This window comes from Salarias fasciatus, chromosome 13, assembly GCF_902148845.1.
Source record: "Salarias fasciatus chromosome 13, fSalaFa1.1, whole genome shotgun sequence".
Lineage (NCBI taxonomy): Eukaryota > Metazoa > Chordata > Actinopteri > Blenniiformes > Blenniidae > Salarias > Salarias fasciatus.
This window is the reverse complement of record NC_043757.1, coordinates 18132458-18144597: the sequence shown is the minus strand read 5'-3', so window position 1 is coordinate 18144597 and position 12140 is coordinate 18132458. Positions and strand designations below refer to the sequence as shown.

At 44.0% G+C, this 12140-nt stretch overlaps 2 protein-coding genes across 2 annotated transcripts; one reads left to right on the top strand and one right to left on the bottom strand.

Moving 5' to 3' along the window:
- Positions 1-906: 906 nt before the first annotated feature.
- On the bottom strand, positions 907-4751 carry lrit1a (leucine-rich repeat, immunoglobulin-like and transmembrane domains 1a). The gene is made up of 4 exons (XM_030106087.1): positions 4412-4751; positions 3485-3945; positions 2340-2645; positions 907-2028 (listed from the first exon to the last, which is right to left on the bottom strand). The coding sequence occupies exons 1-4, from the start codon at positions 4531-4533 to the stop codon at positions 962-964; spliced, it is 1956 nt and encodes a 651-aa protein (XP_029961947.1). The 5' UTR covers positions 4534-4751; the 3' UTR covers positions 907-961.
- A 2766-nt stretch (positions 4752-7517) lies between these two features.
- rgra (retinal G protein coupled receptor a) lies at positions 7518-11818 on the top strand. The gene is made up of 7 exons (XM_030106089.1): positions 7518-7882; positions 8157-8313; positions 8725-8846; positions 9319-9472; positions 9588-9705; positions 10881-10994; positions 11650-11818. Exons 1-7 carry the CDS (start codon positions 7804-7806, stop codon positions 11791-11793), a joined length of 888 nt encoding a protein of 295 aa, XP_029961949.1. The 5' UTR covers positions 7518-7803; the 3' UTR covers positions 11794-11818.
- The last annotated feature ends 322 nt before the right edge of the window (positions 11819-12140 follow it).

Genomic DNA, 12140 nt, shown 5'->3' with positions numbered 1-12140 from the left:
GATATAAAAGTTTATTCATCTATATTCAAATACATAGTTTCATTAGAGTGAATAGATCTACATTTAATGGGGTAATGATAAAATAGGTACATCGAGATATTTCAGTGTGTGTCATTGCTGGGAATATAAATCAATAACATTTAATTTTGCATCATGTTCACCTTATTTACATTTTGTCATAGTTCAGTCCATTCTGTACTTCTCTCCAGCTCCAGCTTTTCTCCATTCACCAGAGTGTTGTACCATGCCTATGTGTATATCTTCTCAGAGAACATATGACAGATATATACAGAGGCACAGAATTATCTGTATATGTAAGTGTACATCATCCAGTGGAGTATTTACAAATCATGCACATACATATGTGAAAAAAACAATGGATTTTCTACCAGAGTTCCCTTTCAATCAGCTTGGGTTGAAAAAAGGTTTCTTCGCTGGGCCATGCAATTATGATGAGTTACTGCATGATTAAAAACTTTTCTTATGCTTTTTAAGTTTTCGGCAAGCTTTTTTCCCAATACCAGCCTAGTGATTTTTTTTTAAAGTGTCTTAAAATTTATTTTCAATAAGCTAAAAAAGCCTAAAACAATGATATTACCCAAATTTTTTAAACCGATATTTCCATGATAGTGCACCGTGCAAAAGTCCTTTGATAGAAATTGGCTCTCTGTGGCGGTGGAGTTGGTGGCATTATCCAGCGAGGAGGAACAGGTGGGGGGGAATCCCATGGTGTGGGCGTATGGGAGCGGGTGGGAGGGGGACTGACGTCAGGATGCTGCTGAGGATGAGCGTATGGATAGTGATGGGGATACGGCTGCGAGTGCAGATGTGGGTGGGGATGAGCGTGAGGATGGTGGTGGTGATGGGCATGCACGTGGGTATTGGGGTTTGGGCTGTGGCGTGGATGTGGGTGAGCGCGGGGAAGATGGCGTGGAGCAGGAGCCGGAGCTGGAGCATGACGTCAGCAGAAGTACTCATTAGGCTGTCCCTCTATCTTGGCGGTGGCCTCAGAGTCCAGGCTGGAGCGGGCCGACAGCAGCCTGTTGGACTCCTCTGGGTTCAGTCTGTTTAAATATTCGCCCTCGAGCCCTTTGGCCTTTGTGGCGGGCGACAGAGTTTCAAAGGTCACATATGAATCTTGGATGTCCTTTGATTTCTTTCCCCAGTACTTTTGAATTCGTCTCTTCAGTGCCCCGCAGCACACAATGACAGTGAGCGGGACTGCAATGACACAGGCCACTGTGATCACAATCACATTAATCAGCTTCTGGGTGCCAGTCGCACTCGCTGCTTCATCAGTGGAAAATATGACACACTGCTCCTTCTTGGGAATCAGGCCCCTCACACACACACAGGCAATGTACTTGGTCCTGGGCACCAACCCGTCGATGGTCACACGGTTCTGCCCTGCACCAACATTGATCTTCCTCATGTCCCTCTCCCCAAACACTGCATACAGCACACTAAATGCCGTTGTGTTCTTGGCTTTAGGTGCTCTCCAGTTTAGAGAAATTGTATTGTCTGTGTCCCCCACCACCTTCACTGAGCGAACCACTCTGTCGGGGTCCTGCTGTAAAGATGATGTGTTGGCAGCCAGGTTACTCAGATTTGTCTTCTCGAGGTCCAGCAGGGCGTCTGGGTTGGAGGACGTGGCAGGCCCCGGAGTGGCTCTGTCAGCCAGGCTGTAACTACCTCGTCCAGGATCAGAACCAATACCAGGTGGAAGACCGGAGTCCAGGGCAGGCAAGGATGTAGGACTGTATGTTGGAACCACATATCTGGCAACCAGCTTCTCCTGATAGGCAGCTTTCCCCATTTGATTTGGTTTCTTGACTTTGACCTTCTTGTCAGTGTTTGTTTGGTTCCCATCTGGTTTTGGTGAGTTAGACACAACGAGGGAAATGACAGCCTCAGCATTTCCTGCATAGTTAGAAGCTTTACAGATGAATTTCCCTGAATCTTTATAAGACACAGCTGGAACGCTGAGGACTGACCAGGTGATTCCCTCTTTTGATGTTTCTTGCTGAACTGTGACGGCAGAGAAGAGAGAATCATTAAAAAAAAACTCCAACATGAAAACACATTACATGCTTTACAAAATTCTCTTTTTGAAGAATATCCCAAACCCCAGACAAGAGAGAATACCATGTTGCATTGATCATCCTCATGAATGTTGCATAACTAACTGTGCAAGCCACAGCTGTCAGTCAGACTTACAGTCTTAGTAACGCAACTGATAGCTCTCTGTTTAATTAACAGCGGCACCACCGCGCAGACACAATCATCTTTGTTCAGGCACAACACAGCGAAAGGTCCTGAAACAAGAGGTGCTGACTCACCTGTCCCATTGAGAGCTCGTCCATCTGCCCTGCGCCATGTCAGGTCTGGGATCGGGACTCCGATGGTCCCACAGCGAAGCAGCACGTTGTTTCCTACAGCGCTACGGACTCGTGCCACGGCTGTATGGATCCGTGGGAGCTGACAGCGTCGCAGCTCTGCATCACTGAACAAGACCCCCGACACACTCTCCGGAGCTGAACACCGAAGTCTCGTGTCAATGAATGCCACGGAAAGCGTGGGAGACTTTTGGAACTGGACCAGGTCGTAGAGTCGACAGTCACACACCCAGGGGTTATCATGGAGGCCTGAGGGCAAGGGCAAAAGTGAGTCCACAGGAGGAAGACAAGCATCCAGCTGTGTGCAGAGTGAACGACCTGGCTGCAGATGGCTGGTGTGGATGTTAGGATGTTAATCCTGTAAGAGGATTAACATTTAATTCATAAACTACATCATGGTCATGACTATGGCAATGATGGTCATGCTGGTGGACGTGGTCTACTGGTCAAGGTCAGACTGTGCTGCCACCTGAGTCTCCTCTTCACAATAAAAGCACCTGCTTGTGAATTGAACTGGAGCAGCTGTAGATCTGCTTGACTTTAATTTTAACATTTAAAGACTTGTTTTAGAATTATTACCTGACTTTATAAAGACAAGACGGATTTGTATCTCCAGAAGTTAGCTTTTTGTTACACTTTTTTCTGATTTTTTTTTATGATTGCCAGTCAACAGCAAAATCAAACTTTCACTATTTAACTGTTTTGTTTACAAATATACAATTTCTTTTTCACAAATGCCTATGCTTAATAGGCTTTTAAAAAATGAATGTTATCATACATTTTTCAAAGCACTTTGAGTTGATGACAGCTCTAGCCAAAATTTACTTTGAGTGTAAATTTATTTGTGAGACTATTTTACGTATTTTAATACACGTTTTATTATTATTATTATTATTATTATTATTATTATTATTATTATTATTATTATTATTATTGTGCCTGCATGTTTTGTAATGCTTTATAAAAATCTATGGATTTTTCTTAACACATTTTCAGAAAATGGAAATCTAGACCACTTTTTTCTTTTTTTTTTTTTTTTACTTTCTAAATGACAGGAACTCGCTTCTCAGGGTTGCAGAGTACCTTACCCAGTATCATCTTGGAGCTCTCGGGCCCCTGCGTGGGTTTCGCAGCCAGCCAGGTGGACAGCACCTCTGCCGGCAGCGTCAGCAGGCTGTTGCTGGACAGGTCCAGGTAGGTGAGGTTCCGGATGTAGGTGGTGGCTTCCGCCGGCAGCGCGGTCAGCTGGTTGTTGTGCAAATCGAGAAGTCTGAGGCTGGGCATATCCAAGAGAGATTCCCAGGGAAAGGCGGTGAGGGCATTCCCGTCCAGGCGAAGCTCTTCCAGGTTGAACAGTCCCCGGAAACTGTCCGGGTTCAAGGCGGACAGCGTGTTAAAAGACATCCACAGGAATTCAAGACTGGAGAGGTAGTTGAAGGCTTCGCTTGGTATCCGCTGGATGGACGTCTTCTCAATCCGCAGCTTGGAGGTGTCAACAGGGAACCCGACAGGCACGAGCGATATCTCGGGATCATTGCAAATCACACTCCTAAAAACGGACACAAAAGCAAAATGGAGTACCATCATCTTTTTTTCCCCGAAATGACATCTTAATGCAGTTTATATGATGAAGTGCATTTTTAAAACTGACACCTTTTTTCACCATGTCTGGAATTAATGGGCACTAAATTTGTGGTGAATTGACAGGCAGCAAAAGAAATCCTCTGGATAATAATTCTGAGAGAAAGACTTATTCCCCAACCCATCAAAACACATAAAACGCAGAGATGGGAATGCTGAAAGTGCCTTTGAGAGATAATCCTGCATTAAATAAAATTGGACCGACATGCACTCCCTGAATTATCTTTTGTACACGTGTTCACCTCTGTGCAAACATCTGTCCTCTCTGCAGGCAGGAATTGCCCGTCTAAAACGACGCGGCTGTGCGCACAAATTCAGACATTTTCCACAGTCTTTTAACGCATGTAAAATTATTTTGGACTCTCTCTCCTTACCTGGCCTTCGATCCATCACTCAGGTTGTGGTAAAAACAGCTGCACTGGGAAGGACAGGAGCTCACTGGGGAGAAGAGTTCACCTGCGGCCACGTAGAGCCCCAGGAGCAGGACGAGGAACATTTTGGCCCACTTTTACGCATACGCAGATTGCCTACATGCGCCCAGTTTGCGCCCACTAAAGTCAAACGGACTTGCCTTTTTCTCTCATTTACAGAAATATCATCCGCATGGCTTTGTCCCCCCGCTTCGCTGTCCCATAGTGATCAGACTGCTATGAGTCCCGAGATAAAAAGGATAGACAAGGATTAGCGAAAGGACTGGCGTTCGTTTCATTTGGATGCGTATTGCATCCCGGAATCCGATAGGCTGCGCAGAGACGTCCCTATTTATTATCGCAGAAAAACACTTCCGAAATGGTCATAATCCACAGTGATGTTTCTCTCTCTTTTTTTTTCTTTCTCTCAAATGTAGCATGTTCATTTGAGCCCTGCCGTGACTGTTAATCTGCAAGCGGACAGCGCTATGTTTTACCACAAGGTGGCCCCTATATCACAGCCCTGTGGATCCCACCCGGGGGCCTCCTGCAAGCCAGTACCGTCTTTACTATTCTGCCATTTTTACTGTTTTATATTTGGCAAAAATGAAAAGTGCCATCAGAAGTTGTGATACTTTCTGGAAAAATGTCCAAACAGACAGTAAGACAGAAAAAAAAGGTCATTGTAAGTGCAAAACACACAAAGTATGAAGTCAATATGAGAATAAAACAACACAAGACAATGTACATACAGTGCAAACCCAGAAAAAAATTGAGAGATTATGGATGTTGCTCTCAGATAGCTGGGCTACCAGGAGGTGATGTTACACAGAAGCACAATATTTCTGGACATGGAAAATATCAGTTCTTTCTCTTTTTCACGTAGAGCCATCAGATCAGACCACAGAACCACAAACACAGCTTGTCTGGATAAAATAAATGTTGACATTTCCCTCTTTCTATCCCTTAACTCCAACTGGAACATAACAAAATCTCCATCTCTGAGTCTGATTCTCCAGATTCCTTCCTGTTAAAATGAGTTTTTTTTTCCTTTTCACTGATGCTGAAGCTTGCTCATGTAGAATAGTTGAGTTTTTCTCTCTGAAAGTGCCTTGAGATGACTATTTTTGGAAATACATAAACACGATTGAATTAATTTGAATCATGTTACAGTAAATCAGTGTAAGTGAAATATACTTCATTTGTCAATCATCTCGGTGCTAACTCATGCAAATGTTGGTACTGGATTCCAAAACTACTCTCCATAGAGAAATGACTCAGTTTTTAACAGCATTTGTTTTTTAAACTAGGCAAATACTCAGTGTACAAGTTGGCACCCATCCACTGTTTTTCAATAAGACTGAAAGTTGGTGACGGAGCTTTTGTGCCTGATGACATGAATGATTGAATAATAACACACATACATGCAACACTGATAAATCTCATATTTATATGCATTTTATGCCACATATTTTAATCCACAGAGTTATTGTATTTGTCTTTATCCTTCTGAAATAAAATCCCCTTCACTCACAGGTCCTGCAGTGTATATTGTTTTAAAATCGTGCTGGCCTCTGCTGCGGATCAAAACGTGTTGAGCAACCATGTTAAAAAATGTAAACATGCCATACCACACGGCAAGCAGTTAATCTCATTTGCTGAAGCCAGTAAAGCCTTTTTACGTTGCATGAACCGGGTGATTGAACTTTCAGGGAGATGCATTGTCACTCTTATTGTGCAGAAATCTCATAAATATGATAAAGGACATGTAAAGTTAAAGAAGATGTATGTTGTGTCTTGCAACTCAGCTGGTTTCAAATAAAGGAAAGCTATCTACAGTTTTCCACAGTACATGGTTTATATACACAACATATGATCAATATTGTAGACAGTACAATACAGACATAAAAAATGAATGATTTATGGTACTTGTACTTGTTTTTGACCCAATAAAATGTGACACATAAGTGTCCAAATCAACACACAATTATTAAGCATTAGAAAAGTGAAAATGATGTTAAAGTTTCAAAAAACATCATATCACGATCATTTTCATTTCCATATGACTAAATACTTCACACATTTCACCTATATTTCACAATATTCCTGATCTTATAAGCCTCAGTCTGAGCAAGACCTCTGCTGTACAATGTCCAGCTTGTTTCTCCTGCAGTCCTGTGGCATGAAAAGCTGCAAATGCTGCAGCAGCTGAAACATGACGATTGCATTAAAAGGATGAGGATGATGGCAGGATTTCATGTAATTAACACACTTGTAGATCAACTAATAAGCTGCAGTTGAACACAGACTTTTATTGTTCGCCAGCCTCTGACCCTCATAGACTGAATCCAGGCTCTGCTGACACATGTTGTGTCTGCACTTTCCAAAAGTGTAATATAGTTTGGGGTTTTTTTCCCCCCCCCTTGGTCATTTCAGTCAGTTGCAGAGTTGATTTAATCTCTTCAGGTCAGTATGTCTGCCAAAACTTTGATTCTCTGCACAAAACAAATAAAATGTTCACCAACCACGCCCAGTGCCAGCGTCCTGCCACATGGGACGAAGGATTAATAAAGATGCAAAACAACAAGACCAACATGGATCCTGTGTGCTCAGTTCACTGAAGGCTGTTTTGTGTGTGTCATTAATCAGGAGTAGTGCAATAAAATGAAAGTGGCATAAACGTGCATGGTGTTTCTCAATGAGGTGTGCATCGGAGGAACAGCATCATGTCCACTCAGGCTTCAGTCTGGATGTTGTAAACATGGGTCTCTGGCTGCAGACATCAAATCAAAAGTCTTCCTGTTCATCCCTGAAGCCTCTGGACGTGAAGTTACATCAGTAGCTGTAAAAAGCATGGAAATCAAGCAGTGGCCATCCTCGCAGTCAGTGATGGAGCCGTGCGTGTGGTGAAATGTGGGTGTTGGTTTCACCGAGCGGCGGGAGGCTGCAGCCCGGCTGACACCTGTTGTGTCTCCTTAAAGCGACACGGCGCGCCGGGCTGCATCAGGCGTGTCGTCTCGTCCTTCAAGACCAGCCGCGGCCGCATCATCCCCGCCGGGACACCAAAAACACAAAGGCTTTGTTGTGTAACTAACTGAGGGCTTTATTGTTGCGGTGGGCAAATGCGCATTAAGGGTTACGGTTTGTGCGGTTATGTTCATTAAGACATTCCTGCGCGGATTGGGGCAACAGAGTGAGAGGGGCTTTACATAATAAACTGCATGCTTTTCACGTGAAATGCCCCTTTAAAAGCGGGCTCTCCTCAGTCACATTGAGGCACGTCGTAAAACGAGCGGACTCGGAGGAGTGAAAAGTCTCTGACAGCTGCACTTTGTTGTGTCAAATCAGGCTTCAGGATGGTCTCGTCGTACCCTTTACCGGAGGGCTTCTCCGAGTTTGACGTGTTTTCCCTGGGATCTTGCCTGCTGGTGGAGGGTGAGTGTTTTCCCTTTTCTCCTGGATTCGAGCCAAATACTACGAGGGCTGCTGTGTGTAGAATGAACCTGTGGCAGGAGCTGCCGCCGCTGACAGCTCTGGAGGAGGAAACCATCTCCTCTTTTAGCCTCGGGACTCCACGGTTACAGAAACCCACCCGATTTATTTCATGTCGAGATGTAACACTGTATACCATGTGCCGCAGCCGGCAGATTCCCGCACCGCGCGCCGCATCTTTATAACTGCTCTGTTTTGTTTGTGTTCCGCCCAAAAGGCATGCTGGGCTTCTTTCTAAACGCGGTGACCATCGTTGCTTTCCTCAAAGTGCGGGAGCTGCGGACCCCCAGCAATTTCCTAGTGTTCAGTTTAGCCATGGCTGATGTCGGCATCTCCATGAACGCCACGGTCGCCGCTTTCTCCAGCTTTCTGAGGTGAGTGATGTAACCAGCCGAGCCTTTCATAACGCGCCCCGAGGTCTGGCAGCACGTGGCCAAGTCAAATGTGATGGCAGAATAATGCCGCTGATGGTATTGGCCACCTGACCGCAAGGTGAACGGCCCATAACAGAGATGCGCAATCGATGGAGGCAGGAGCGATTACTGCTGCTGGGCGGAGAGGTGACGGTCAATATGCAGCCAATGAGCACTAGAGCGACTTTAAAGCTGTGTTCAGATGTTACTGCCAGTGGTTTTCTGTCTGTCTGTGAAAACCCTACTGTTTTTCTAGGTTTACTGGATGCAGTTACTTACTGTTTGTACTTTCTTCATACATGTTGGATGAAGGTTTGTTCAACATATTCAAATACATACAAAATTGAACACGTGAGCCATCTCTGCCTCCAGGTACTGGCCCTACGGCTCCGAAGGATGCCAGACTCATGGTTTCCAGGGATTCATGACAGCTCTTGCCAGCATCCACTTCATAGCCGCCATCGCCTGGGACAGATATCACCAGTACTGCACCAGTAAGAGCACGCCTCTTCATCTCCTGCCCTGGAGGTGCTGAAACCAAACACACAAGCTTAACAGGTCAACAAGTGATCTGTTGTTGTTAGACTTGTCACAGACTGTTCTGATGATGTTGAGAAAATAATGATATTTTAATATGACAATGTGCTGAAACTACAACATGGGAGGCTGGAGTTTTATGAATTCCCTTCCCTCCTTCTTCTTTCATTATCACTGTGGTAAAATAAAACCCACTGCTATTTTTAGCCCTCCTTATGGGGAGGATACAACTGCAAGAGGAAATGACCTGCGCTCCATAAATCACTTCTCAGCCGTTATAAGACAGCAGGATATAAACACCTGAGAAGACCTATAACAGCTTACTGCAGCATGCCTTTTCTATTAGCTACAAGAGAAACATGTATCCACACAACAACTCCAGTTCTTTGAGAATTTATTTAAAGTCGCAATGACTGTTGCTCCTGCCAGGGACAAAGCTGCAGTGGAGCAGCGCCATCACCCTGGCCATATTCGTCTGGCTCTTCACCGCCTTCTGGTCCGCCATGCCCCTCATTGGCTGGGGGGAGTACGACTACGAGCCCCTCAGGACTTGCTGCACTCTGGACTACAGCAAGGGTGACAGGTGTGTACACATCCTCACTGTTAAATCACTTTCTAAAATTACTTTCTGGTCTCCATTCCTCATTATTGCCGGCTGTAGTTTTCTAAAAGCCTTCTGTGGCTTCCTCTTCCCACAGAAACTACGTGTCCTACCTGATCCCAATGGCCATCTTCAACATGGGCATCCAGGTGTTTGTTGTCATGTCTTCTTACCAGTCCATCGCACAGAAATTCAAGAAGACTGGAAACCCCAGAGTAAGTACCGTACTTTAAAAAATATACTGAGGCTCACCAGCGATTACCAACAGGAGGAAATCCTTAAAACATATGAAATGACACACACACGGACTCCAGATTCAACTTGCACGCAGACTAATTGGCTAAGTTTGATCATGATGTAGATGATCTCAAACATCACACTGATTCCATTAAACTGGTATTCATGAGTAACAGAGCAGCTACACCTAATGCATGAATCCTGATAAATATGCAGGAAGACGGCAGCGAAGGCTGTTCCTGCTTTGAAGCGGCCCACTGAAAAGAATCAAAGGGATTCTCCTGACCGTAGCGTAAGCAGCACTGCCTCACATGGCCCACATTCACAGAAACAATAACGCCTGTGAATGAGGAGCTTGCACGCTTTGACGTATGTAGGTCACCGCCACGGGCGGAAGACTGCGTGCTTTAGTTGCGGTCAGTTTCTGGTGTGCGGCGGAAAGAGCAGCGCGTATCCGTGAACGGCGAGTTCAACAGTGGGGTTGTGCACGGGCCGGATCAGGTGGACCCGCTTTATGTTGCATAAGCCTATTATTTACAGTCATCTGAGCTGGCTGGAGACACTTTCATTACAAAGTATGCAGAGGAGAGACAACAGGCACTCCTCCACAACAAAAAGATTATGTAACCAGTGGACACACAGTCTGATTATGCTGCAAAACAACAATAAATTTCAAAAACAATTAGTGAGATGCTTCAGCTGATGTTCCTTTCAGATCAAGAACATCTTTGAATCTTATTAGTTCAGCCCTGCAGCCCAATTCACTCCACTAAAACTTTATTAGAAAAGCGCTTTTTTAATAAATCGTAAAAGTCTGACAGAAAACTTTGATTTGGAGCTTCAGTGTTTTTACTGTATTGATCGCAATATGATGTCACCTTTGACCTTTTGGATTACAATAATCTGCCCTTTCAGTCATTTCTGTTTTCTCGTTTGGCATTAGCAGCCTTAACACTGATATTCTTTCACTCCCAGGCGTTACTCCAGGCATGTGACTTCCCTCCAAGTAGAAAATCTCTTGACACGAGACATTTTTCTCGCCTTCTCCATTCAGTTAATCCAGAAATTTCTTTGATGATTTTCATTTCCCTTCAATTTTTTTCCTTTCACTTTTTTCCTCACTTATGGCTCGCTTATATTTTGCCCTCTTCAGTTCAACGCCAACACCCCTCTGAAGACCATGCTGTTCTGCTGGGGACCCTATGGCATCCTGGCTTTCTACGCCGCCGTGGAGAACGCTAACCTGGTCTCACCTAAGCTCAGGATGGTAAATATGAGCAGCGCACGCTGTGATCAGAAATCCTGTTTAATTGCAACTGAACTGTAACTGATATACGAAAAGGTAGAAGCGAACAAACACACGTGGCTTGAAGTCGTTTGTAAACGGCTGCTTTGAAATACTGCAAAGCTAAGATGTGCAAGTCGCTGTCACAAGCATTTGATTTAATTCCTAAAAGTTCAGATAAGAACATTGAATCTAGCAAAACAGTCTGATGTTCAGGTGATAAATCTAAACACCGAGGTTTTGTGTCACCAGCTCGAAAACTAAAAATCTACTGATTTTCAGAGCTGTGCAGACGTTAAAACATTGAGATATTAAAGCATGAATACTTATTAGTTTTCAAAAAGCATTTCTATATCAGTTAAGTGACATTTTTTATCATATTAGTCCAAATCATAAAAAAATGTTGCTCAAACTGTTGCTAAGAATGAACTTTTACACTGTATACAGACTTTTATTAGACAAGCATTGCTTTAAATAATAAATTAGCTAAATTTGAACTTTGATGTGATGAGAATTTAGCTTATAACCAAACAAAGGCAAGTTTTTCTACCTATTTAATTTCTTTCTAAATACCTAATCAGGCCGAATAGTTTGAATTTCTCTGTAACGGATGTGCCTGTGGTTCCTCTGTCTGCAGATGGCTCCTATCCTGGCCAAGACTTCGCCTACATTCAATGCCTTCCTGTACGCTTTGGGAAACGAGAACTACAGGGGAGGCATCTGGCAGTTCCTCACCGGAGAAAAGATTGATGTGCCTCAAATTGAGAATAAGTCCAAATAAACTGAGCATGAAATAATCACCCACACTCACTGTCCTGGTGGTTTCTCGCAGGTATCCTCGGTGTTTCTGTCTCTCAGTGAACGTGCGTGTCCCGTGTCTTGAGCAGTCGTAACCGTTACCCTGTGTGTGCATCTGTCATGGATTGCTATGCCTGAATTGTTTCTCAAACTAGACTTTAAAAAAGTAAAAAGTGGAGCAGTATTGCTGCCAAAAAGTCGACAGGATGACACGATCAGCTGGCTGTCATTTTGTTTGCCAATTATCTAGAGAGGGATCAATTTTATTTTGGATGCATTTTAAGATTTGCTTGTGGCAAACAAGTACAAAAAATATTTGTTAGTTTCATG

Excerpts from the sequence above, each read along its gene's own strand:
- lrit1a (XM_030106087.1), bottom strand. The coding sequence starts at position 4,533 with ATGTTCCTCGTCCTGCTCCTGGGGCTCTACGTGGCCGCAGGTGAACTC. Across the intron at positions 2,646-3,484 it reads GAGCTCCAAGATGATACTGG|GCCTCCATGATAACCCCTGG; the intron begins GTAAGGTACTCT and ends CCTTGCCCTCAG. Across the intron at positions 2,029-2,339 it reads ACGAGCTCTCAATGGGACAG|TTCAGCAAGAAACATCAAAA; the intron begins GTGAGTCAGCAC and ends CTGCCGTCACAG.
- rgra (XM_030106089.1), top strand. The coding sequence starts at position 7,804 with ATGGTCTCGTCGTACCCTTTACCGGAGGGCTTCTCCGAGTTTGACGTG. Across the intron at positions 9,706-10,880 it reads AGAAGACTGGAAACCCCAGA|TTCAACGCCAACACCCCTCT; the intron begins GTAAGTACCGTA and ends TGCCCTCTTCAG. Across the intron at positions 10,995-11,649 it reads TCTCACCTAAGCTCAGGATG|ATGGCTCCTATCCTGGCCAA; the intron begins GTAAATATGAGC and ends CTCTGTCTGCAG.